General features: G+C 50.8%; 1 protein-coding gene across 1 annotated transcript; it reads left to right on the top strand.

The window, feature by feature from the left end:
* The first annotated feature begins 17,977 nt into the window (after positions 1 to 17,977).
* LOC100283185 (uncharacterized) lies at positions 17,978 to 23,337 on the top strand. The gene is made up of 7 exons (NM_001156087.1): positions 17,978 to 18,173; positions 18,278 to 18,343; positions 18,517 to 18,567; positions 18,662 to 18,741; positions 22,531 to 22,575; positions 22,698 to 22,792; positions 23,030 to 23,337. The coding sequence occupies exons 1-7, from the start codon at positions 17,987 to 17,989 to the stop codon at positions 23,037 to 23,039; spliced, it is 534 nt and encodes a 177-aa protein (NP_001149559.1). The 5' UTR covers positions 17,978 to 17,986; the 3' UTR covers positions 23,040 to 23,337.
* The last annotated feature ends 1,220 nt before the right edge of the window (positions 23,338 to 24,557 follow it).

Raw genomic sequence — 24,557 nt, 5'->3', positions numbered from 1 at the left:
CACGTGGTCGGGGTACCGTTCATCCTCAAAGCCAGGGGGTTGCTCTACGTACACCTCCTCCTTGATTGGCCCGTTGAGGAAAGCGCTCTTCACGTCCATTCGGAACAACCTGAAAGAATGGTGAGCGTCATAGGCTAACAATATGCGAATTGACTCTAGCCTAGCCACAGGAGCAAAAGTCTCCTCAAAGTCCAAACCTGCGACTTGGGCATAACCTTTTGCCATAAGTCTAGCCTTGTTCCTTGTCACCACTCTGTGCTCGTCCTGTTTGTTGCGGAACACCCACTTGGTTCCCACAACGTTTTGCTTGGGACGTGGCACCAGTGTCCAAACTTCATTTCTCTTGAAATTGTTGAGCTCCTCCTGCATGGCCAACACCCAGTCCGGATCTAGCAAAGCCTCTTCTACCCTGAAAGGCTCAATAGAAGAGACAAAAGAGTAATGCTCACAAAAATTAACTAATCTAGAGTGAGTAGTTACTCCCTTGCTAATATCACCCAATATCTGGTCGACGGGATGAATCCTTTGAATCGTCGTACGAACTTGAGTCGGAGGGGCTTGAGGTGTTTCTTCCTCCATAACATGATCATCTTGTGCTCCCCCTTGATCACGTGCCTCTTCTTGATGAACCTGTTCATCATCTTGAGTTGGGAGATGCACCATTGTTGAAGAAGAAGGTTGATCTTTCTCTTGGTGTTCCTGTGGTCGCACATCTCCAATCGCCATGGTGCGAATTGCGGCCGTTGGAACGTCTTCTTCATCTACATCATCAAGATCAACAACTTGCTCTCTTGGAGAGCCATTAGTCTCATCAAATACAATGTCGCTAGAGACTTCAACCAAACCCGATGATTTGTTGAAGACCCTATACGCCTTTGCATTTGAGTCATAACCTAACAAAAACCCTTCTACAGCTTTAGGAGCAAATTTTGAATTTCTACCTTTCTTTACCAGAATGTAGCATTTACTCCCAAAAACTCGAAAATACAAAACGTTGGGTTTGTTACCGGTTAGAAGCTCGTATGACGTCTTCTTGAGAAGGCGATGAAGGTAGACCCGGTTTATGGCGTGGCAAGCCGTGTTCACAGCTTCTGACCAAAACCGCTCGGGCGTCTTGAATTCTCCAAGCATTGTCCTCGCCATGTCTATGAGCGTCCTGTTCTTCCTCTCTACCACACCATTTTGTTGTGGTGTGTAGGGAGCGGAGAACTCATGCTTGATTCCTTCCTCCTCAAGGTACTCCTCACTTGAAGGTTTTTGAACTCGGACCCGTTGTCGCTCCTTATCTTCTTCACCTTGAGCTCAAACTCATTTTGAGCTCTCCTTAGGAAGCGCTTGAGGGTCCCTTGGGTTTCAGATTTGTCCTGCAAAAAGAATACCCAAGTGAAGCGGGAAAAATCATCAACAATTACTAAACCATACTTACTTCCCCCGATGCTGAGGTAGGCGACGGGTCCGAAGAGGTCCATATGCAACAGCTCCAGAGGTCTTGATGTGGTCATCACATTCTTGCTGTGATGCGCACTTCCCACTTATTTACCTGCTTGACAAGCTGCACAAGGTTTATCTTTTTCGAAATGCACATTTGTTAGACCTAACACATGTTCTCCCTTTAGAAGTTTGTGAAGGTTCTTCATCCCCACATGTGCTAAACGGCGATGCCACAGCCAGCCCATGCTAGTCTTAGCAATTAAGCATGCATCTAGACTGGCCTCCTCTTTTGCAAAATCAACTAAGTAGAGTTTGTCGTCTAATACACCCTTAAAAGCTAATGAACCATCACTCCTTCTAAAGACAGACACATCTACATTTGTGAATAAGCAATTATATCCCATATTACATAATTGACTAACGGACAAAAGATTATAACCTAGCGACTCTACTAAAAATACATTGGAGATAGAGTGCTCATTTGAGATGGCAATCTTGCCTAAGCCTTTAACCTTGCCTTGATTCCTGTCACCGAATATGATTGAATCTTGGGAATCTTTATTCTTGACGTAGGAGGTGAACATCTTCTTCTCCCTCGTCATGTGGTTTGTGCATCCGCTGTCGATAATCCAACTTGATCCCCCGGATGCATAAACCTGCAAGGCAAATTAGGCTTGGGTCTTAGGTACCCAACTCTTGTTGGGTCCTACAAGGTTAGTGACAATAGTCTTAGGAACCCAAATGCAAGTTTTATCTCCCTTACATTTGGCTCCCACCTTTTTAGCTATCACCTTTTTATTTTTACATGAAAGAATAAACTTAGCATTACAAGCATGAAAGACAGTGGTAGATCCATTATATACTTTTCTAGGAGCATGAAACATAACATTCTTCCTAGATTTACCATAAGAGTTTGAACTAGAAGAAATCATGGCATGAGAGTCGAACGCATTACAACTCCTATCATAATGAACATTTGAATCTTTCATAGCCATTTTTCTACCATGCATATAAGAACTAGAAGCAGTCATAAGAGAATCATAAGGATAATTCCTACAAATATTTCTAGAGAATTTCCTATCGCTATACATGAAAGCATGGTTCCTTTGAGCACTATTAGCCATAGGGGCCTTCCTTTTCTCCTTGGCGGAGATGGGAGCTTTATGACCTGTTAAGTTCTTGGCTTCCCTCTTAAAGCCAAGTCCAACCTTAATTGAGGGGTGTCTACCAATCGTGTAGGCATCCCTTGCAAATTTTAGTTTATCAAATTCACTTTTGCTAGTCTTAAGTTGAGCATTAAGACTAGCCACTTCATCCTTTAATTTAGAAATGGAGACTAGGTGTTCACTACAAGCATCAACATTAAAATCTTTACACCTATTGCAAACCACAACATGTTCTACACAAGAGGTTGATTTATTAGCTATTTCTAGTTTAGCATTCAAGTCATCATTCATACTCTTTAAGCTAGAGATAGATTCATGGCATGTAGACAATTCACATGAAAGCACTTCATTTCTTTTAACTTCTAGAGCAAGAGAATTTTGCGCACTAACAAATTTATCATGCTCTTCATATAAAAGGTCCTCTTGCTTTTCTAACAATTTATTCTTCTCATTCAAAGCATCAATTAGTTCATTGATTTTATCAATTTTGGTTCTATTTAACCCTTTGAATAAACATGCATAGTCTATTTCATCATCACTGGATTCATCATCACTTGAAGAAGCGTAAGTACTAGTATTACGAGTGCTTACCTTCTTTTCCCTTGCCATGAGGCAGGTGTGATGCTCGTTGGGGAAGAGAGACGATTTGTTGAAGGCGGTGGCGGCGAGTCCTTCGTCGTCGAAGTCGGACGAAGAGCACTCCGAATCCCACTCCTTTCCAAGGTGTGCCTCGCCTTTAGCCTTCTTGTAAACCTTCTTGTTCTCTCTTTTCCCATTATTTCCTTGTTCCTGGTCACTATCATTATCGGGACAGTTAGCAATAAAGTGACCAACCTTACCACACTTGAAGCAGGAGCGCTTTCCCTTCGTCTTGCTCTTTTTGGGATGCTCCTTGCGACCCTTTAGCGCCGTCTTGAAGCGCTTGATGATGAGGGCCATTTCTTCCTCATTGAGCCCTGCTGCCTCAACTTGTGCCATCTTGCTAGGTAGCGCCTCCTTGCTATTTGTTGCCTTGCGAGCAATGGCTTGAGGCTCATGAATTGGACCATTCAACGCCTCATCGACGTATCTTGCCTCCTTGATCATCATCCGCCCGCTTACGAACTTCCCAAGTATTTCTTCGGGCGACATCTTGGTGTACCTAGGATTTTCACGAATATTGTTTACAATATGTGGATCAAGGACAGTGAAAGACCTTAGCATTAGGCAGACGACGTCGTGGTCCGTCCATCGCGTGCTTCCATAGCTCCTTATTTTGTTGACGAGGGTCTTGAGCCTGTTGTATGTTTGGGTTGGCTCCTCCCCTCTGATCATTGTGAACCTTCCTAGTTCGCCTTCCACCAACTCCATCTTGGTGAGCATGGTGACGTCGTTCCCCTCATGTGAGATCTTGAGGGTGTCCCAAATCTGGTTGGCGTTGTCCAAGCCACTCACCTTATGGTACTCATCCCTGCACAATGAGGCTAACAACACAGTAGTAGCTTGTGCATTTTTATGAATTTGTTCATTGATGAACATGGGACTATCCGTACTATCAAAGTGCATTCCATTTTCTACTATCTCCCATATACTTGGATGTAGAGAGAACAAGTGGCTACACATTTTGTGACTCCAAAATCCGTAGTCCTCTCCATCAAAGTGAGGGGGTTTACCGAGGGGAATGGAAAGCAAATGAGCATTGGAATTTTGCGAAATACGAGAATAATCAAAGGAAGAGTTTGAATTAACCGTCTTCCTTTTCTCGTAGCTGTTGTCGTCGTCGTCCTTTTGGGAAGAAGAGGACTCGTCGCTGTTGTCGTAGTAGACGATCTTCTTGATGCACCTCTTCTTCTTCCCGTCCTTCTTCTTATGACTTGAGCCCGAGTCAGTGGGCTTGTCGTCTTTCAGCTCATTGATGAAGGACTCCTTCTCCTTGTCATTGATCACCATCCCATTTCCCTTAGGATCCATCTCTTCGGGCGATTAGTCCCTTTCTTGAAGAGAACGGCTCTGATACCAATTGAGAGCACCTAGAGGGGGGGTGAATAGGTGATCCTGTAAAAAACCTGAAACTTAATGCCACAAAACTTGATTAGGAGTTAGCACAATAAAGCCAAGTGGCTAGAGAGGAGTTCTTGCAAAACACAATAACCACAAGACAATTAACACAGATAGGCACAGTGGTTTATCCCGTGGTTCGGCCAAGTCCAACACTTGCCTACTCCACGTTGTGGCGTCCCAATGGACGAGGGTTGCACTCAACCCCTCTCAAGCGGTCCAAAGACCCACTTGAATACCAGGATGTTTTGCTTTGTTTCACTATATCCCGCTTGCGAGGAATATCCACAAATTGGAGCCTCTCGCCCTTACAATTTGATTAACACAAAGAATCACGGAAGTAAGGATGGGATGAGCAACACACACAAGACACAAAATCAGAGCAACAATACGCACACAAGTCACAACTTGAGCTCTCAACACAACTCAAAGAGTTCTCTACTCAAATGGAGCTCTAGTTGCTATCACAAAGAATCGAATGTGCGAATATGAAGTCTTGGTGCTTAGAAAAGCTCAAGGAATGCTTGGTGATCTCCTCCATACGCCTAGAGGTCCCTTTTATAGCCCCAAGGCAGCTAGGAGCCGTTGAGAGCATTCCAGGAAGGCCATTCTTGCCTTCTGTCGCCTGGCGCACCAGACAGTCCGGTGCACCACCGGACACTGTCCGGTGCGGATTTCTTTCCTGTTTTGGCGCAGCCGACCGTTGGCGTTTTGGAGCCGTTGGCGCACCGGACACTGTTCGGTGCACACCGGACAGTCCGGTGCCCCCTTCAGACCGTTGGCCCGGCCACGCGTCACGCGCGGATTGCGCGGTCGACCGTTGACTCACCGGACAGTCCGGTGCACACCGGACAGTCCAGTGAATTTTAGTCGTACGCCGCCGATGAATTCCCGAGAGCAGCCTTTTCACCAGAGCCAGCCTGGCGCACCGGACACTGTCCGGTGCACCACCGGACAGTCCGGTGCACCCAGACTGAGCAGAGTCTTGGCTGCTCGAGCCAAGTCTTTTCCAATTGTCTTTTCTCTGATTCTAGCACTTAGACAAATATGTTAGCACACAAAAACCAATGTACTAAGTCTAGAATCATACCTTTGTATTGATTTGCACTTTGTCCACCCATTGGCATATACTTATTCCCTTAATGTGTGTTGGGCACTTAATCACCAAAATCTCATAGAAATGGCCCAAGGGCACATTTCCCTTTCACACTATCCGGTGGCACACCGGACAGTCCGGTGTGCCAGACCAGGGTGCCTTTGGGTTGTCTTTTGCTCTCTTTATTTGAACCCATCTTTGGTCTTTTTATTGGTTTGTTGTGAACCTTTGGCACCTGTAAAACTTATAGACTAGAGCAAACTAGTTAGTCCAATTATTTGTGTTGGGAAATTCAACCACCAAAATCAATTAGGGAAAAAGGTGTAAGCCTAATTCCCTTTCACGGGCCATACGACGGGCGCCGTTCCCAACCCGGTTCCGGGCCCCGACTACCATCACCAAGTACTCGGCGGAAACAAGGCCGGAGTTGTGGCTTGCGGACTACCGGCTGGCCTGCCAGCTGGGAGGAACGGACGACGACAACCCCATCATCCGCAACCTCCCCCTGTTCCTCTCCGACGCCGCCCGGGCCTAGCTGGAGCATCTGCCTCCTGCGCAGATCTCCAACTAGGACGACCTGGTCAAGGCCTTCGCTGGAAACTTCCAGGGCACATACGTGCGCCCTGGGAACTCCTGGGACCTCCGAAGCTGCCGCCAGCAGCCAGGGGAATCCCTGCGAGAGTACATCCGGCGGTTTTCAAAGCAGCGCACCGAGCTGCCCAACATCACCGACTCGGATGTCATTGGGGTGTTCCTCGCCGGCACCACTTACCGCGACCTAGTGAGCAAACTGGGCCGCAAGACTCCCACCAAGGCGAGCGAGTTGATGGACATCGCCACCAAGTTCGCCTTTGGTCAGGAGGCGGTCGAAGCCATCTTCCGAAAGGACAAGCAACCTCAGGGACGGCAGCCGGAAGACGTCCCCGAGGCATCCGCCCAGCGGGGCACAAAGAAGAAGGCCAAGAAGAAGCCGCAAGCGAAGCGTGACGCCACCGACGCAGATCTTGTCGCTGCTGCCGAGCACAGGAACCCTCTGAAGCCTCCCGGAGGGGCCAACCTGTTCGATAAGATGCTCAAGGAGTCGTGCCCCTATCACCATGGTCCCATCAAGCACACCCTTGAGGAATGCGTCATGCTTCGGCGCTACTTCCATAAAGCCGGGTCCCCGGCGGGAGATGGCAAAGGCCAAGACAACAACAAAAAGGAGGGCGACAAGGAAGAGGAGTTCCCCGAGGTCCACGACTGCTTCATGATCTACGGTGGGCAAGTGGCGAATGCCTCAGCTACGCACCGCAAGCAGGAGCGTCGAGAGATCTGCTTGGTAAAGGTGGCGGCGCCAGTCTACCTAGACTGGTCCAACAAGCCCATCACCTTCGACCAAGGCGACCACCCCGACTGCGTGCCGAGCCCAGGAAGGTACCCGCTCGTTGTCGACCCCGTCATCGGCAACGCCAGGCTCACCACGGTCCTCATGGGCGGAGGCAGCAGCCTCAACATCATCTACACCGAGACCCTCGGGCTCTTGGGGATCGATCTGTCCACAATCCGGGCCGGTGCGGCGCCCTTTCACGGGATCATCCCCGGGAAGCGTGTCCTCCCCCTTGGACAACTCGATTTGCCTGTCTACTTCGGAACTCCCTCCAACTTCCGCAGGGAAACCCTCACGTTCGAGGTGGTCGGGTTCCGAGGGACCTACCACGCGGTGCTGGGGAGACCGTGCTATGCCAAGTTCATGGTTGTCCCCAACTACACGTACCTCAAGCTCAAGATGTCAGGCCCCAACGGGGTCATCACCGTCGGATCCACGTACCGACACACGTACGAATGCGACGTGGAGTGCGTGGAGTACGTTGAGGCCCTCACCGAGTCCGAGGCCCTCATCGCCGACCTAGAGTGCCTCTCCAAGGAGGTGCCTGATGCGAAGCGCCACACCGGCAACTTTGAATCGACTGAGGCGGTTAAGTCCGTCGCCCTCGACCCCAGCAACGACGCCTGCAAGCAAGTCCAGATCGACTCCGAGCTCGACCCCAAATAGGAAGCAGTGCTCGTCGACTTTCTCCGCGCAAACGCCAAAGTTTTTGTGTGGAGTCCCTCGGACATGCCCGGCATACCGAGGGATGTCGCCGAGCACCCACTGGATATCCGAGCCGATGTCCGACCCGTGAAGCAGCCTCTGCGCCGTTTCGACGAAGAAAAGCGCAGAGCCATAGGCGAGGAGATCCACAAGCTGATGGTTGCAGGGTTCATCAAAGAGGTATTCCATCCCGAATGGTTAGCTAACCCTGTGCTTGTGAAAAAGAAAGGTGGGAAATGGAGGATGTGCGTCGACTACACCGGGTTGAATAAAGCATGTCCGAAGGTTCCCTACCCTCTGCCTCGCATCGATCAAATTATGGACTCCACTGCTGGGTGCGAAACCCTGTCATTCCTCGACGCCTATTCAGGTTATCACCAAATCAAGATGAAAGAGTCCGACCAGCTCGCGACTTCTTTCATCACACCTTTTGGCATGTACTGTTATACTACTATGTCATTTGGCTTGAGGAATGCAAATGCGACATACCAAAGGTGCATGAACCACGTGTTCGGAGAGCACATCGGCCGAACGGTCGAGGCTTACATCGATGACATCGTTGTCAAGACGAGGAAAGCCTCCGACCTCGTCTCTGACCTTGAAACGATATTCAAGTGTCTGAGAACGAAAGGCGTGAAACTCAATCCCGAGAAGTGTGTCTTCGGAGTCCCCCGAGGCATGCTCTTGGGGTTCATCGTCTCCGAGCGAGGCATCGAGGCCAACCCGGAGAAAATCGCGGCCATCACCAACATGGGGCCTATCAAGGATTTGAAAGGAGTACAGAGGGTCATGGGATGCCTTGCGGCTCTAAGCCGCTTCATCTCGCGCCTCGGCGAAAAAGGCCTACCCTTGTACCGCCTCTTAAGGAAGGCCGAGCGCTTCACTTGGACACCCGAGACCGAGGAAGCCCTCGGAAACTTAAAGGCGCTCCTTACAAACACGCCCATCTTGGTGCCCCCCACTGCGGGAGAAGCCCTCTTGATCTACGTAGCCGCAACCACTCAGGTGGTCAGCGCCGCGATCATAGTCGAGAGACGAGAGGAAGGGCATGCACTGCTCATCTAGAGGTCGGTCTACTTCATCAGTGAGGTGCTATCCGAGACCAAGATTTGCTACCCACAAATCCAGAAGCTACTATACACAGTAATTCTGACGCGGCGAAAATTGTGACACTACTTTGAGTCTCATCCGGTGACTATGGTGTCATCCTTCCCCCTGGGGGAGATCATCCAGTGTCGAGAGGCCTCGGGTAGGATAGCAAAGTGGGCGGTGGAACTCATGGGCGAGACAATCTCGTTCGCTCCTCGGAAGGCCATAAAATCCCAAGTCTTGGCGGACTTCGTGGCTGAATGGGTCGACACCCAATTGCCAACAGCTCCAATCCAACCCGAGCTTTGGACCATGTACTTCGATGGGTCGCTGATGAAAACATGAGCCGGTGCGGGCCTGCTCTTCATCTCACCCCTCGGGAAACATGTGCGCTATGTGTTGCGCCTCCATTTTCCAGCATCAAACAACGTGGCCGAGTACAAGGCTTTGGTTAACGGGCTGCACATCACCGTCGAGCTAGGGGTTCGGCGCCTTGACGCTCGTGGTGACTCGCAGCTTGTCATCGACCAAGTCATGAAGAACTCCCACTGCCGCGACCCGAAGATGGATGCCTACTGCGACGAAGTTCGGCGCCTGGAAGACAAGTTCTATGGGCTTGAACTCAACCATATCGCTCGACGGTACAAAGAGACTGCGGATGAGCTGGCTAAAATAGCCTCGGGGCGGACAACGGTTCCCCCTGACGTCTTCTCCAGAGATATACATCAACCCTCCGTCAAGATCGATGACACGCCCAAGCCCGAGGAGGCCTCGGCCCAGCCTGAGGTACCCTCGGCCACCAATGGTGAGGCTTGCGCATCGAGGGAGAGCGGAATGGGGTTGCGCCAAACCGAAACTGGCAGACCCCGTACCTGCAGTATCTCCACCGAGGAGAGCTACCCCTCGACAAGGCTGAAGCTCGGCGACTGGCGTGGCGCGCCAAGTCGTTCGTCTTACTGGGGGATGAAAAGGAGCTCTACCACCGCAGCCCCTCGAACATTCTCCAACGATGCATATCCGTCGCCAAAGGACAAGAGCTGTTGCAAAAGATACACTCGGGGGCTTGCGGTCACCACGCAGCACCTCGAGCCCTTGTGGGAAACGCCTTCCGACAAGGTTTCTACTGGCCGACCGCGGTGGTCGACGCCACTAGTATTGTACGCTCCTGCCAAGGGTGTCAATTCTACGCAAGACAGACGCACCTGCCCGCTCAGGCCCTGCAGACAATACCCATCACCTGGTCGTTTGCCGTGTGGGGTCTGGACCTCGTCGGTCCCTTGCAGAAGGCACCCGGGGGCTTCTCGCACCTGCTGGTCGCCATCGACAAATTCTCCAAGTGGATGGAGGTTCGACCCCTAACCAGCATCAGGTCTGAGCAGGCGGTGGCGTTCTTCACAAACATCATCCATCGCTTTGGGGTCCTGAACTCCATCATCACCGACAATGGCACACAGTTCACTGAGAAGAAGTTCCTGGACTTCTATGAGGACCACCACATCCGTGTGGACTGGGCCGCCGTAGCTCACCCCATGACGAATGGGCAGGTGGAGTGTGCCAATGGTATGATTTTGCAGGGACTTAAACCGAGGATCTACAACGACCTCAACAAGTTTGGCAAGCGGTGGATGAAGGAGCTACCCTCGGTGGTCTGGAGTCTAAGGATGACGCCGAGCCGAGCCACGGGTTTCTCACCGTTCGTTCTAGTCTATGGGGCCGAAGCTATCTTACCCACAGACTTAGAATATGGTTCCCCGAGGACAAAGGCGTACGACGACCGAAGCAACCAGACTAGCCGAGAAGACTCACAGGACCAGCTCGAAGAAGCTCGGGATGTGGCCTTACTACACTCGGCGCGGTATCAGCAGTCTCTATGACGCTACCACGCCCGAGGGGTTTGGTCCGGAGATTTCTAGGTGGGAGACTTGGTACTTCGGCTGCGGCAGGACGCCCGAGGACGCCACAAGCTTACTCCTCCCAAGGAAGGGTCGTTCATCATCGCCAAGATTTTGAAGCCCGGGACATACAAGCTGGCCAACGATCAAGACGAGGTCTACAACAACGCTTGGAACATCCAACAGCTACGTCGCTTCTACCCTTAGGATGTTTCAAGTCGTTCATATTCCTCGTTCTCTTTACACACATAAATAAAGTCTAACCGTCAAGGAAGGATCAGCCTTGCCTCGACAAAGCCCGACCCTCCCTCGGGGGCTACACCCGCCGGGTAGCACGAGGGGTGTGGGCGAGCCATCAAAGCCAAAGAGCCGGAGGTCCGACCGCAGGTGGCACCGACGGTCTCGTCGGCGGAGAAACCTCCTCTAGCGACCACCACCTCAGCACCGACGACAGCGGCCACCTGCGCGCCAGCGCCAGCCGACGAATGTCAGTCGCCCCAGCCTGCACCGGCAGATCCCCAGTCAAGTCCTCGCAGACGGGCAGGCACCGACCTCCGCGTGGAGGCGTCGTGCCGGAGTGAGGACAAGACAATCCAAGAACACGAACGCCGCCCATGCGGCGTACGACGTCTTGGACGATCCCCCCGGTGCAGTCGGCGACGCGGGAAGGGCCACGGACATGCCCGACCTGCGCGCGGCGCGACAGTCGCCCGTGCGGTGGACGGACAGCCACGCCCGGACCAAGCGGTAGGAGGCAACATCGGAGGCAGCGCCAGAGCCAGCTGAGCCAGCGTGCCAGGCACGCTACAGCTGATGACGCTCGCGGCCGACCAGGCCCGCGTTGTCGAAGTGCGCCCCCTCTGCGAGGCTGGTGAGAGCAGCCCCCCGCGCACGGCACGACCGCCGCCCGGGGTGGAGGACGGACAACTGCACCCTGTCCAAGCAGCAGCAGTTCGCCTTCCCCCGCATGGCTGGAGGACGCCTCCTCCGCACAACTGGAGGATGCCCCTCTCCCCCGAACGCCGGAGGGAGAATCGGGTCGCCGGCCCATGTGGGAGGTAGAACCCCGGCTCAGCTCGCCCTCCGCCACATCGAGGATGATGAAGATCCTTGAAGCTGAGGGTGGGGCAGAGGCTGCAGCCCGGCTTGCTTCTCCCCACCACCAAACTGGTGGTCATCATCCTGGATGACCATTGGTGAGGGAATGCAGCCGGGCTGCATGATAAAAATCCTTGAAGCCGAGCGATGGCTGAAGGGCGCCAACCCCCACGAGGTTGCGCTCCTCCAACAGCAGCAAGACGAAGGCAACGCGGGTGCTCCCCATCTAGGGGCTTGGAAGGTGGAAGGGCGCGATGCATGAGGGGAGTGCGAAGGCATGGCTACCGCCCGGGGGATCGATCCCATTTTAAAGGCGGCTCTCCCCGCTCGCATCCTCAAGCGTCACGGGCAAAGTCTTCACCGACGTGCTCTAGGGTCCCCCCCCCTACGACACGGAGGCTGGGTCCCACACGTCATGCAAGCTGACCCGAAAACGGAAGAAGCCAAACCGCCGCACGCGGAGCATATAACCGCCCCGCGGTTACAAGCACTCCTCCATCCTCGCCGAAACCAGCAGTCAAAAGGGCGGACCGCCATGCAGGTGGCGTACAACCGCACCGCGGTGGCGCACCCCTTCGGCTTCGTCGCATCCGTCATGGAGGCCCAGGCCCACACGTCATGTAACCGGCGCGCCGGTTACTACGTGCAAGAAACCGCACCGCCACTTGCGCCAATGTCGCGCCTTCTCGACTGCGGAACCGGTGCCGCAACTCGAGGCAACCCTGCGCATGACCCAACAGTGCCAATCGAGCACAACGATCATGGGTCAGTCAGACGCGGGAGGAGGCGCGACGGTCAATATGGCCAAAAGTGGACCGGCGGTAATTGCAGCAGACGGGCGGAAGCAGCGGTCGAATCGCCTGCAGGCTCGCGTCCCCTCCTGAAGCGACAGGGGAGCCCTCTCCCACGGCGTGAAGACGACGCGCCCGTGTTCCGTTCCTCGAACAACTCGCGCACGCGGCCGCCCCGCGAACCGCCCGTCCCGTCGCATTAACTCCTCGGCGGAGCAAGCGACACCTTTGGCAGGCGAAGCGGGCGTTGTTTCACCTCCGCGTCAAAAAAGGTGCGCCACACTATTTAAATTTGTATCCTTTTCCTCTTCCCCTTTCTCTCTCTTGCTACAGGGACCGGGAAAGGGGATATTTCGAAAGGGATCCTTCTCGGCGAAGGAAGCGGGCCCCGAAGCCCTCCTACTGATCAGGGGTTCGAAGGCTGGCCCCTCGGAAGGGTTCGACAGCCGCCCCAGAGCACTTGGGCTCCGAGCCCTCCTACTGATCAGGGGTTCGAAGGCTGGCCCCTCGGAAGGGTTCGACAGCCGCCCCAGAGCGCCTGGACTCCGCGCCCACTATTGATCAGGGGTTCGAAGGCTGGCCCCTCGGAAGGGTTCGACAGCCGCCCCAGAGCACGCAGAGTGAGGGATGACTCTGGGTACGTCCGTTACATGGCCGAGGCTCGGGCTACGCTCCCAAGGTACCCTAGGACATTTTCGAGACCAGCAGGAGCGATTTTGTAACGGAATCCCACCAGAGGGAGGCATCAAGCCCTCGGACCCTATCGAATGGGTCCGGGTTCGGCAAATCACCTGCAGGTACTTTTGGAGCACGCCTCTGGGCCACTAGCCGACCCTTATCGAATGGGGCACGGGCGTCCACTCGGATCACCCGTTAGCAACTCACTGGAGACTTCATGTTCGGCACCCTCCGAGGGCAACATGGCGCTTTCCCCCCTTCCTCCTTGTGGAAAGGCGACGAAGGGGCGTATAATAAAAGTTGAGACAGTCCTTGATCGTCCTCTCGCTCCGTGCAGAGGCTCTGGGGCTGCTCTCGCAACCCGGCTATGGCCAAACTGTTGACAGCGTCAACAAACCAGCCTAAAAACTCGGAACCTGACCATGCACCCGGGCTACGACCAGGCCGCATGAGGGAACAACAAGGTCGGCCAAAGCATCACGAAAAGCATTAAGACCTCAGAGGAGTCAAACCACTCCTCTGAGGCCTCGGGGGCTACACCCGGCGGGTGCGCTCGCGCGCACCCACCGAAACAAAGTATAACCGAGGAATGCCGGTCCCCTCGCAAAAAAGTGCGGCAAAGCCTCCAAGCGAGTACCAACACTCCCTTTGAGGCTCGGGGGCTACTGTCGGGTACTGTAATTAGGGGTACCCCCAACACTCCTAATCACGGCTGGTAACCACCATCAACACAAGCTACAGAGGCTGATGGGCACGGTTTATGTCAAGACCTCGCCTACCAAGGGACGCAATCTCGCCTTGCCCGACCCCGGCCTCGGGCGGGAACAGTAGTCCCGTACGAATTCACGCCTCGCCCGAGGGTCTCTTCAGGCAGCGGGCGCACCCTCGGCTCGCCCTAGGCCCGGCTCGGGCAGGCTTCGTCGAGAAGCAACCTTGGCCAAATCGCCTCACCAACTGACCGTATCGCAGGCGCATTCAATGCGAGGATAGCCTGACACCTTATCCTGACACGCGCGTCTCAGTCGGCAAGGTCGAAGTGACCGCAGTCACTTCGCCCTTCCACTGACCGATCTGATAGGAAAACAGTGCCGCTCACCCCGCTCCGACTGCTGTGCCAGCCACCCGGGCAAGGCTGACAACAGCAAGTTCAGCCTCGAGCACAACAGGAAGCTCCGCCTCGCCCGGCCTTGGGCCTCGACCTCGAGAGGAGGTCTCCGCCTCGCCCGACCCCCAAGACTCGGCCTCGGCCTCGGCCTTGGCCTTGGGAGGAATCACGTACTCGCCCGATCACAGCCTCGGCCTCAGGAGAAGTCTCCGCCTCGCCCGACCTTGGGCTCGGACCGACCGCACCACAGGGGATACATCATTACCCTACCCCTAGCTAGCTCAGGCTACAAGGGAACAAGACCGGCGTCCCATCTGGCTCGTGCCAGAAACAAGCAATGATGGCTCCCTGCGTGCATCCGTGACGACGGTGGTTCTCAGCCCCCTACAGAAGCAAGGAGACGTCAGCAGGATCCCAGCAGCACCGCCAGCTGTGCTTCTACAGGGCTCAGCCACTTCTCCGACGGCCACGTTATCGCATACACAGGGCTCTAGCACCTCTCCGACAGCCACGTTGACATGTACACAGGGCTCAGGCACCTCTCTATCAGACACGTTAGCGCATAGCTACACTCCCATTGTACACCTGGACCTTTTCCTTGCATCTATAAAAGGGAGGTCCAGGGCCTTCATGTAGGAGGGTCGCGCGGAGGGACGAGCTAACGAACAGGCTCACTCTCCCTCTCTCGCGTACGCTTGTAACCCCTACTACGAGCACACCCCCCCTGGTGCGAGATAACACGAGCCGCGTTTCCTTCTTGTATTCCATCTTGCGCCAACCCATCTGGGCTGGAACACGCAGCGACAAATTTACTCGTCGGTCCAGGGACCCCCCGGGTCCGAAACACCGATACTTGTATAAATTGTCTCATGTACATTACTGAAATTCTGGTAAAGATCTAATATTACTTGCATCCACTTATACATGTGCCCACCAAACACGTGGCCACGAAATCCTGGCTGGTTATGTACAGTCAACCAAACAACCATACAAAATATTACTTGCATCCACTTATATAGATTTGGCTCGGCCTGCATGAGCTTCTGAACGAGGCTCTGCCTAGCTAAGGAACCAAATAGATGGCATATAATGGTTAGAGATAGCAATGGGTACCCGAAACCCGAAACCCGATGGGTTTTTACCCCATTAGGGTACGGGTTTGGGTCAATTTTCATACCCATGGGTTTATTAATGGGTATAAATGTATACCCGACGGGTTTATGGGTACGGGTTTGTTCCTATAGTACCCAAACCCGTGAACCCGTGGGTTTTTTAAACTCGACCAAACTTAGTGCACATTGTCATTTTATTTTATAAACGAACAACAAACTTGTTATCTACTTATTTACTTCCTAATTTTTATCAAATAGTGAATGTATAAGTAGTTGGTGATAGTGTTGCTTGCTTGCTATTATAGTTATTACTAGCGTTATATATGTGGTGGATGTATAACTTAGTGTAAGGTAACTTGATTATACAACTAATTATTTGTATTTAATTCTCTCTACAAATATTTTTTATACCAAATCATGAACTCGTCCATTACATAAATTTTGGACCACGATCTCATTAATCATTACGATACTTATTGATTATAAAAAGAATAAGCATATTGGAGATAAAAACCCGCGGGTAACCCGTGGGTACCCGCAAACCCGATGGGTACGGTTTTGGGCAAAATTTCAAACCCGTCATGGGTATGGGTTTTTTAATGGGTGTAAATATTTTTCACGGGTACGAGTTTGGGATAGCAAAACCCGGCGGGTTTATACCCGTTGCCATCTCTAATAATGGTGGGTGTGCCGCAGTGCAATGGAGAGCTGCTTCATCGTCGTAGTAGTACTAGTTGATCTGATCAGCATATGGCCAGCTGCTCCCATCTGTACTGCAGTTTATGGAGACTCCATGATAATTTGTACTCGCCAGTATAGATGTCTAGACGGGCCACCCGGCACGGACCCGACACGGACCTGTTTCGGCCCGGTACAAATAGGGTCGGGCTAGGCACGACCCGTTGATGCTTCGGACTGGGTCGGGCTGGCCCACGTGCCTAGGAACATGCCCAAACCCGGCACGCAAAGGGAAAAATCGTGCTGGGCCGGCCCGTTGGTCCGGTGGGCCTCAACGTACCGGGCCGGCCACTGGCCCGAACCAACAGTAGAGCAGTATATAAATACATATATTTAACAGAATTAATCATATATCATAACATATTATTTACATATATTAAGACAACAAAATTCATTTATCAATTCACAAGATAATATCATATTAATACAAATATGAAATGATCACTCAGCCTGCGTCTGTATTTATGTATGCATTTATTCTGCTTAGAATTAAATGTATCAATATTTATATATTATGAGAGAATTAAATGTATGTATTTATCAATGCATTTATATTATGTTTGGCTGGACTGTTCTCATGCATTTGTTCTGCGTATTTAGTATTGATCATTTAGCAGGCTGAGTAATGTATATATTTATCTGTTAAATGTATGTATTTATATACAAATATGAAATAACAGTCCCGACCCATTTAATTGAATTGAGCCTGCGCTACACTGCATTTGTGTTCAAATACGCGGGCCGCCGTTGAGCCGACCTATTTATCGTGCCGGGCCGGGCCAAATCACGCGGACCGTCGTATCTGCCCATACCTGACCCGCTAAACGGGCCGTGCCGGGCCGTGTTTGGACCGGGCTAAATTTGTGCCGTGCCACGAATTAAACGGGCGGCCCGCACTCTGTTTGGACATCTATACTAGCCAGTGGCTGATCTGTGCTAGCTTGAGGTGGCCAGCAGACGGCAGGAAAGGCCGTGGCGCAGAAAAAATGTCGTCCATCAAATACTTCTAGGTAACCATCATGCCTGAGATAAATTGGGAAGATCGACATGCCCGACTTCCACCTGATTATCCTATGGTCAAATAGATGACATGCTACCACTTCATGTTTAAACTAGTGTACGGTTCACAGTAAACCGAGCATATATAAAGATTAGTTGGTCATGTTAATGCAACCTTCGCTTGAATCGAGTTTCCAACTTAACACGGCTGCTAATCATTCAACGCTCCCTCATCTGTACCGTTTGCACCCCACACATATTTATGTCCATATATAATGATATTGTTTTGTATCAACGTTCCGTAATCTTGCATTAAATATTTTTGGCTACTAAACGAACTCAGATAAAAAAAACTTTAACTATAAAGTTTAAAATTTTATCAAGCGCTACAACTTTAGTATAGGATGTACCATCAATAGAGATAGTCTAATTTTTTTGAAACAATTAAATCTCAAAATATATGAATTTTAAAATATATATTTGAGACTCTAGATGACTGTAAATAGAAAACATATCCACACCACTTTCATCCCTACCACCATCCAATTTACTTCGGCCCATGAGCTCAGAGTAGTTGGACGGTGGAAGCAGGCCTTAACGGTAGTGGAGGCCCAGTTGACCAATCGTCGAGGAGTCCAGGCCTTAACGGCGCCGACCGCTCCACGTCCGCATTCTGCAGTATGGCTCGCCGACTCTGCCGTCTCCCTCGCCTCTTTCCCCTCGTCTCGTCTGCATCCGCCTCCGCCGCCCCAAGACCTCATCACCTCCCCTTCGCCGTGAACCCTAACCCCGCGCCCCTCGCCCCCTCCTTCTCGTCGTCATCGCCGCCCGCTTTTCCGGGCCCCCATCGCCTCTTCTCTTCCACGAGTATTCCTCTCGATGACTCGATCCTCCTTTCGTCTCGCCCATGCCCCCCTCTCCATTTCGTGCGGCTCTCGGGGACTTACGGCTTTTTGGGTTGGCTGTTTCAGGTGGTTCAAGCATGGTGGTCGTGGGCTCCGCGGACTCCTTCAACAGCATCTTTTCCAAGGTGCAAGGTACGGCGCCGATTTCCTCCTCTCCCATTTCCAAACCATGCTAGATGCTAGTTAGTCCTTGCCTCCTTGGTACGTCTGGTGTTGGGTGACGAATTGGGTCATGGTGGTTCGATGGTTCGTTCGTTCTCTTGTGCCTCACTGGCTGTGAACTGTGATCCCTGTGGATCTTGCAGATGAAAAGCTACCAGCTGTCTTTTACTACACGGCGGTGTGGTGTGGACCATGTAAGTACTGCCTCATTCTGATGCCAGCGTTGCCAAGTATAGGGCTTCATTCATTTGTGTCATAATTTTGTTGTGTGATTGTGCCGCACTGCAGGTAGGGCGATCGCACCTTTAGTATCAAAGCTGAGCAGCCAGTATCCCAAGATACCGGTGTACAAAGTTGACATTGAATTGGTAAGTCTGCAAATTTAGATTTCACTGCTACTGCGATATGCTAGAAATTGGCTGTTAAGTGTTAGCCGTGGTGAGGTTTCTGAAGCAGTGAAGAACACAAACGTAAGTTCACTAACTGGAAGAACACAAACGCGAGTGTGTGTACTGAGAGCTTGTGCTGTGCAATGCCTTGCAGCTGTTCTGGTTTTTTCTCCTATATTATGCAATGCAGTGACTAAACATGCTACAAAGCTGGAGGTAATGGTGATCATGTCCCATGCAGTGGAGTGTCACCATGGCGCGCACGATGCCCAGTCTTCCTGGTCGTGCGCACGCAAGACTTGCTCAATGGCTTGAGCATCTAGGAATGGATAAACATGCCTAAGTCTATCAGGGTGCCTAAGTCTATCGGGATCTGGGGTTTATGCAACATTAAGTAAGCACTAACGTATGGGAATATTAGTATGCAAAGTCGCAGTTTGCTGCTTCTTCATCACCGCCACATTTACCACTAGTCCACTATACCAGTTTTAAGATCTCTGCTATACAGTCATAATTGCAGACTGGTGTGGTATTGTTTCCGATGCTTAACCAGTTAACCTCTAACTATTGGTTCTGACTAACCGATTCAGGTTACATACTGCCTTTCTAGCATCACAAATTTAAATTCAGGTGAAATCTGTGCAAAATTAGATTTAATGTTGTTACTACATTACTGAAGTTGTTCACAACCAGGTTGCCTGTTATGCTATGAAGCATGTATACGGAAATGCATATTGGTATCGAGCGGATACAGATACACAGATGTTTTAGCATTTCTTAAATAAATAAATAACTGTGCAAAATAAAATTCTAAAACCAGGAGCAGCCTAGAAGGAAACAAGAAACATTGAAATTGCCACCGTTTGCAGTTTTGATCACCAGTTACTAGTACAGACCTTCAAATGAATTGCTTATGATGGAGATGGACAGATGGAGGATGAACCACCACCGGTGATCAGCAGCCGCCAGGCAGATCTGAAGAGGAGGGGGCGAGAGGGAAGCCAGCCGCCAGTGCAAGGAACTGAAGAGTCGTGTGCTACGTGAAGGGTTTAGAGGGGGGCGGGGTTGCCGTTTTCATATGCCTTATAGTCAGGCCGAAAATAGGCAGCCCAAATAAAACTAAACTAATTCTGGTCGTTGTCTTTTCCAAGTCGGATGACTAATCAATAATCATGATTACAAGCTGATTAGTCAGACGATTGGACGACTAGTAGCCCTAATCGTTACTTCCAGTCCGACTTGGCCGATTTAATCATGATCGAACGACTTTTTTCTCTCTCAACGTACAGGAGAGCTGCGCATCATTATATTAAGAAGAAATAAGAAGGTCCAAAATGGACCCAGATACAAGAATTCCCTCCTAAAGAAGTCTAAAGCAAAGGGTCTCTAGATTTTTGTCAAGTTCTACCGGCAAGAAAGGAGAGACCCTTAGCTTCAGCCATTTCTCACGACTTGTAACCAATTGTGCGAAATTAGATTTTGTTATGTTTGATCAATGTTGTTACTACATTACTGAAGTTGTTTAGAACCAGGCTGCCTGTTATGCTATGAAGCATGGATACCGATATCGGTATTGAGCGCATACATATACACATATGTGACATTTTCCCCAAAGCCCGATAGGTAGATATGTTGTAGCATTCCTTTTTTTGAACATAATGGCAGGAGCTCTGCCTTTCATTTAAGAAGAATAATAGAATTGGCCCAGTTTTAAGGAAAATCGGGCCTGAAACCTACAGAGGACGTGATTGGTTGTTGGTTGCTGATGTGCTTGGCGTGAGCCAGCCTAGGTCGGTAGAGAAGGCCGCGCGCTCGCGTCTCCGCCCATGCAGGGTTATGGGTCGTTTCCTACCTAGGCTGCGTCCGCCTGTGCAGGCTACGCCGATTAAGTACAGGTAACCAATCATGGTTTCAAGCGTGGTCAAAGCACGCGCCGGGCCTGGTCGTGCCCGCTCGGGCAACCAATCACACCCAGAGTGCACAAGCAGCTCAAACAACGATAATCTCCCGCCCCCCAACTACCACCACCACCACACAGACACCCCCATCCAGAGTCAACGTTGCCGAGCTCAACACAAGGGACAAGCAACTTCGACTCCTCAAGACGGGCCGCACATGGCCAAGGGAACACGACGACGCCTACATCGAAACACTAGCACAGAAGGAGGAAGACCATAGTGCGTCGTGGTTGCCAAGCCTCAACACACATTTCTTAAATAAATAAATAACTGCATATTAAAATGCTAAAACTAGGAGCAGGCTAGAAGGAAACAATAAACATTGAAATTGCCACCAGTTGCAGTTTTGCTCTTTTACAACTTAAGTACAGGACAATTACCGATATATAAGCCACATGTCTCTATTTTGGAAGTGGAGAATTCGGCCACTATTATTAATGGATATTGTTGATGTGTATAACTTGATTGCCTACTTTCTCGTAACATTTTAAGCTTTTGGGTTGAATTGGTTGGTGCATGCAACTTAACATGGTATCAAAGCCAGAGGTCTCAAGTTTGAATCCTGGCAGAGGCTTTATTTGTGCCTTTGTCCCCTTATTTCCACGTTTGCGCCTTTCTCTCTGGCTGTACGTGAGCGGGGGTGTTGAATTGTATAAGTGGAAGTGGATTGCCTACCTTCTCCTAACAGCTTAATCTTTTAGGTTGATTTGGTTGATGCATGCAACTTAACATACATGACATCGAGAGGGAGGGATGGCAGGCCACAGTAGCTATTGCTGCTGTTTGGAGCTTGTGTGGAGAGCATGGGGAGAGGTAAAACGAGGGAGATGGTGGAGGGACTGATCGTAGGTTCACCTTGGTTGCCCTGTGGAGCATGGAGTTAATGACCATTGCACCCAGTGAAGAACACATGGAGCTTGGCCGAGTCTTCGCTGGCTCACCATCAAGAAGTGATACAGCCTGCAAATTGCAGGTGGTGGGTTGTAGCACTCTCGCAGACTAGAGGGCGGGGATCGATACATGCACGTCTCTGGTACATCCGCTAGGGCAACAGCAAGGAAGGCATACTGGGACTGGGCAGTATCCGAAATCAGGGTGTCATGTATCGGAAGTCATTTTTTATTTTTTATTTTTCATATGGTGTTGATAGCTAAAGGGGCTCTAGCCTAGTGGCTAAGGGCTTCCGAGTAGCACCTTCAATTCATGGGTTCTATCCCCCTCATGGGCGAATTTTCAGGCTTGGTTAAAAAAATCCCCTCGTTGTGCCTCATCCGCTCTCGGGTTACGATGTCCTGTGCGCCACCTTCCGGTTGGGCCATTAGAGAGTGGACGGTTGACGCTGGCCCGTTAGTGATGGGGGTCAGGGTTCAGGGATTTTCTCAGCCGGGACCATTGTTCCGGTCTCTTCTTAATATAATACCGGGAGGACGGTCTTCCCTCCTCGGCCGAGTTTTCATATGGCGTGGATTTGTGTCCACCGCATAACCAAAGTGTATATGTATCGGATCATATGGGATACGGCCTCCCCCTTAAATATACTTAGTTGTTATGTAGATGACAATTGTTTATTAGGTTTTGGACTAGAACCATGTCTATAGTGGTTGTTTTCACATCAAAATGAATATTTTTTTAATACAATGTAAACTGAAGTTCCATTGGTTTCCAGGAGACCAGGACAGAACTCATGCATTATAATAAAACAAACAACATATTTGAAACTGTCAATTTATTCTTACTTTGATCTTGCTTGTTGTGCTATTTATATTGTTGATAATGTTTTTTTATTTATTGTATTCGCTTTGCATTGCAGGAAGGACTGGGAAACAAACTCCGTGATCTAAACATATGTTCAGTGGTAAAAAATTAATTTATCAAACTTAAATTCATGGCATATTAATATTGTAGTAACTTTGATCTTGCTTGGTGTGCAACCTCCAACGATATGGCGGCATTGATATATGTTCGCCTCTTCCACAGCCGACGTTCCACTTCTATCACAAGGGGCAGAGAATTAGTGAAATCGTGGGTGCTGATGCAAAGAAAATTGAAGCTACCATGGAAAGTCTCCACAAGTAAGTCCTTTGACTAACCCCTCATTTTTGTCGGGTGTTGTTTGGGTTCAGTTAAACATGAATTTCTAAATAAACCTAGTTGAATTGAGCTTTGTATCTACAAACAAAAGAAACGAAAAACTTGGCTGTTCTTGGCATCAACATCCATACACTTGCGTCCAGTGCTTAGCTGTTACCGTTTGCCCCTTCGGCGATGGACCTTAAACTGAAATAATAATACTTACATCGGTTCTGCAGGCAGCAGTAGAAGTTTCAGAGCAGAGCCTCAACCTCACACCAATGGAATGGTTTAATCTACCTCGCATGAGAAGTGTTGCGCACTTTTGGATTCGTGTTTTTCTTTACGTGTCACACCGTGTGAACGCCAGCGTTTCGTCATCAGATGCTTGTGATTCGTGCCGGCTTGTTTCATGTGAAGACATCAGATGCTTGTGTTTCGTGCCGGCTTGTTTTGAGTTTTGGGTCTTGAGCTTCGGCGACTCTGTCCAGAGCTGCGGATGTTTCTCATGCTTGGAATGAGTGAGATGGGTTGAAAATGGCCACCCATATGCAGTTCTGGTTCGAGTCGAGCGCCGGGTGTTTGGTTCGATTGAACTATCATTGCACAAGCTTTGTCAGAACTCGGAACACGGCCATGCCGACAAGTCAGTGGGCTACTTGGGTCAAAGCCGGATGCCCTCACTCCGCGCCGCCCCCATGGCTTTGTATTCGCTCTCGCAAGTGGCTTTGTGCCACCTGATCGGACGCTAACACGCCCCACCATGGCGTGGTACCCATCCAGAGCAATCCACCCCCATCCCCGGCCCAACCATGGCAACATGGGCTCTTTCGGCCTGCACATCGCCACTGATTTCTATTTGGGCTTCAACTTGAAGCGAGAGGCTGCTGGCCTTCTGCCACGTTGTCGGTGTCAGGACGCACTCTCTTTCGCCTTCGGAGTACTCTCTTATCCGACGAAAAGCATCAGCTCTTGATTTCTGTTTCAGTTGTCGTGCGAACACTTTAGCGACCCAAGTTTGGTCACTATAGGCCCGTGCAGTGGCTAATGGAGCGAGGCCACTGTATGGGCGTACTTTTGAACTGCTGGTTCAATTTCAATGATTTGATTGCGCTGTTCATCAGCAGCAGATTTGTGCACGAGACCAGACGCACAAAAACACATGTGCCTCTATTCTACCAACTGTGGCGGTAATGTTTGTAGAGAGAAGTTTTCTTGTTCTTCAAGACCATGTCATACCGCGACCGGCGACGGTGAGGTATTCCGGCAGGCAGCAATAATAAATACATGAAAGCTGCCGAAACGCAGCTTGACCCCCCATCCTCTCTCTACGAGACTGTCGTGACTATGACGACGACGGTCGAGGAATTGACTGGCCGAGTAGTCGAGTACGGTACGGTTATGGCGCGTGCGATGTTAATTAATCAAATAATGCTAGAGAAATTCGGCACCAGGTTGCTTTGACGCGTGCATTCCTTCCGATCCTTTTGCTCGTTCAGGTAAACGACGACTGCACGTCCCAACCAGCCGATGAGCTGAACCCAACGTACGCTTTGCACCTGTGCGTACGTGCCAAGTGAAAGTGAAACAGTGAAGAATCGGCTGGGCGCTCACATGACCTGATGCCCGGTCTAGCTATCCACGCGATTGGGAAGCAGAGCCGCGGAGGAACGCATGCAGGAACTTGCAGGGAAGTTTCTGTTTTGACCAGCAGGGACGCCCCCCCAAAGTGTGGATATGGGGTTAGCTGGGTCTGGGCAAGCGAAC

The sequence above is a fragment of the Zea mays genome, chromosome 9 (assembly GCF_902167145.1).
Source record: "Zea mays cultivar B73 chromosome 9, Zm-B73-REFERENCE-NAM-5.0, whole genome shotgun sequence".
NCBI lineage: Eukaryota > Viridiplantae > Streptophyta > Magnoliopsida > Poales > Poaceae > Zea > Zea mays.
The sequence above is the reverse complement of the archived record's forward strand: the minus strand, read 5'-3'. Positions and strand labels throughout refer to the sequence as shown.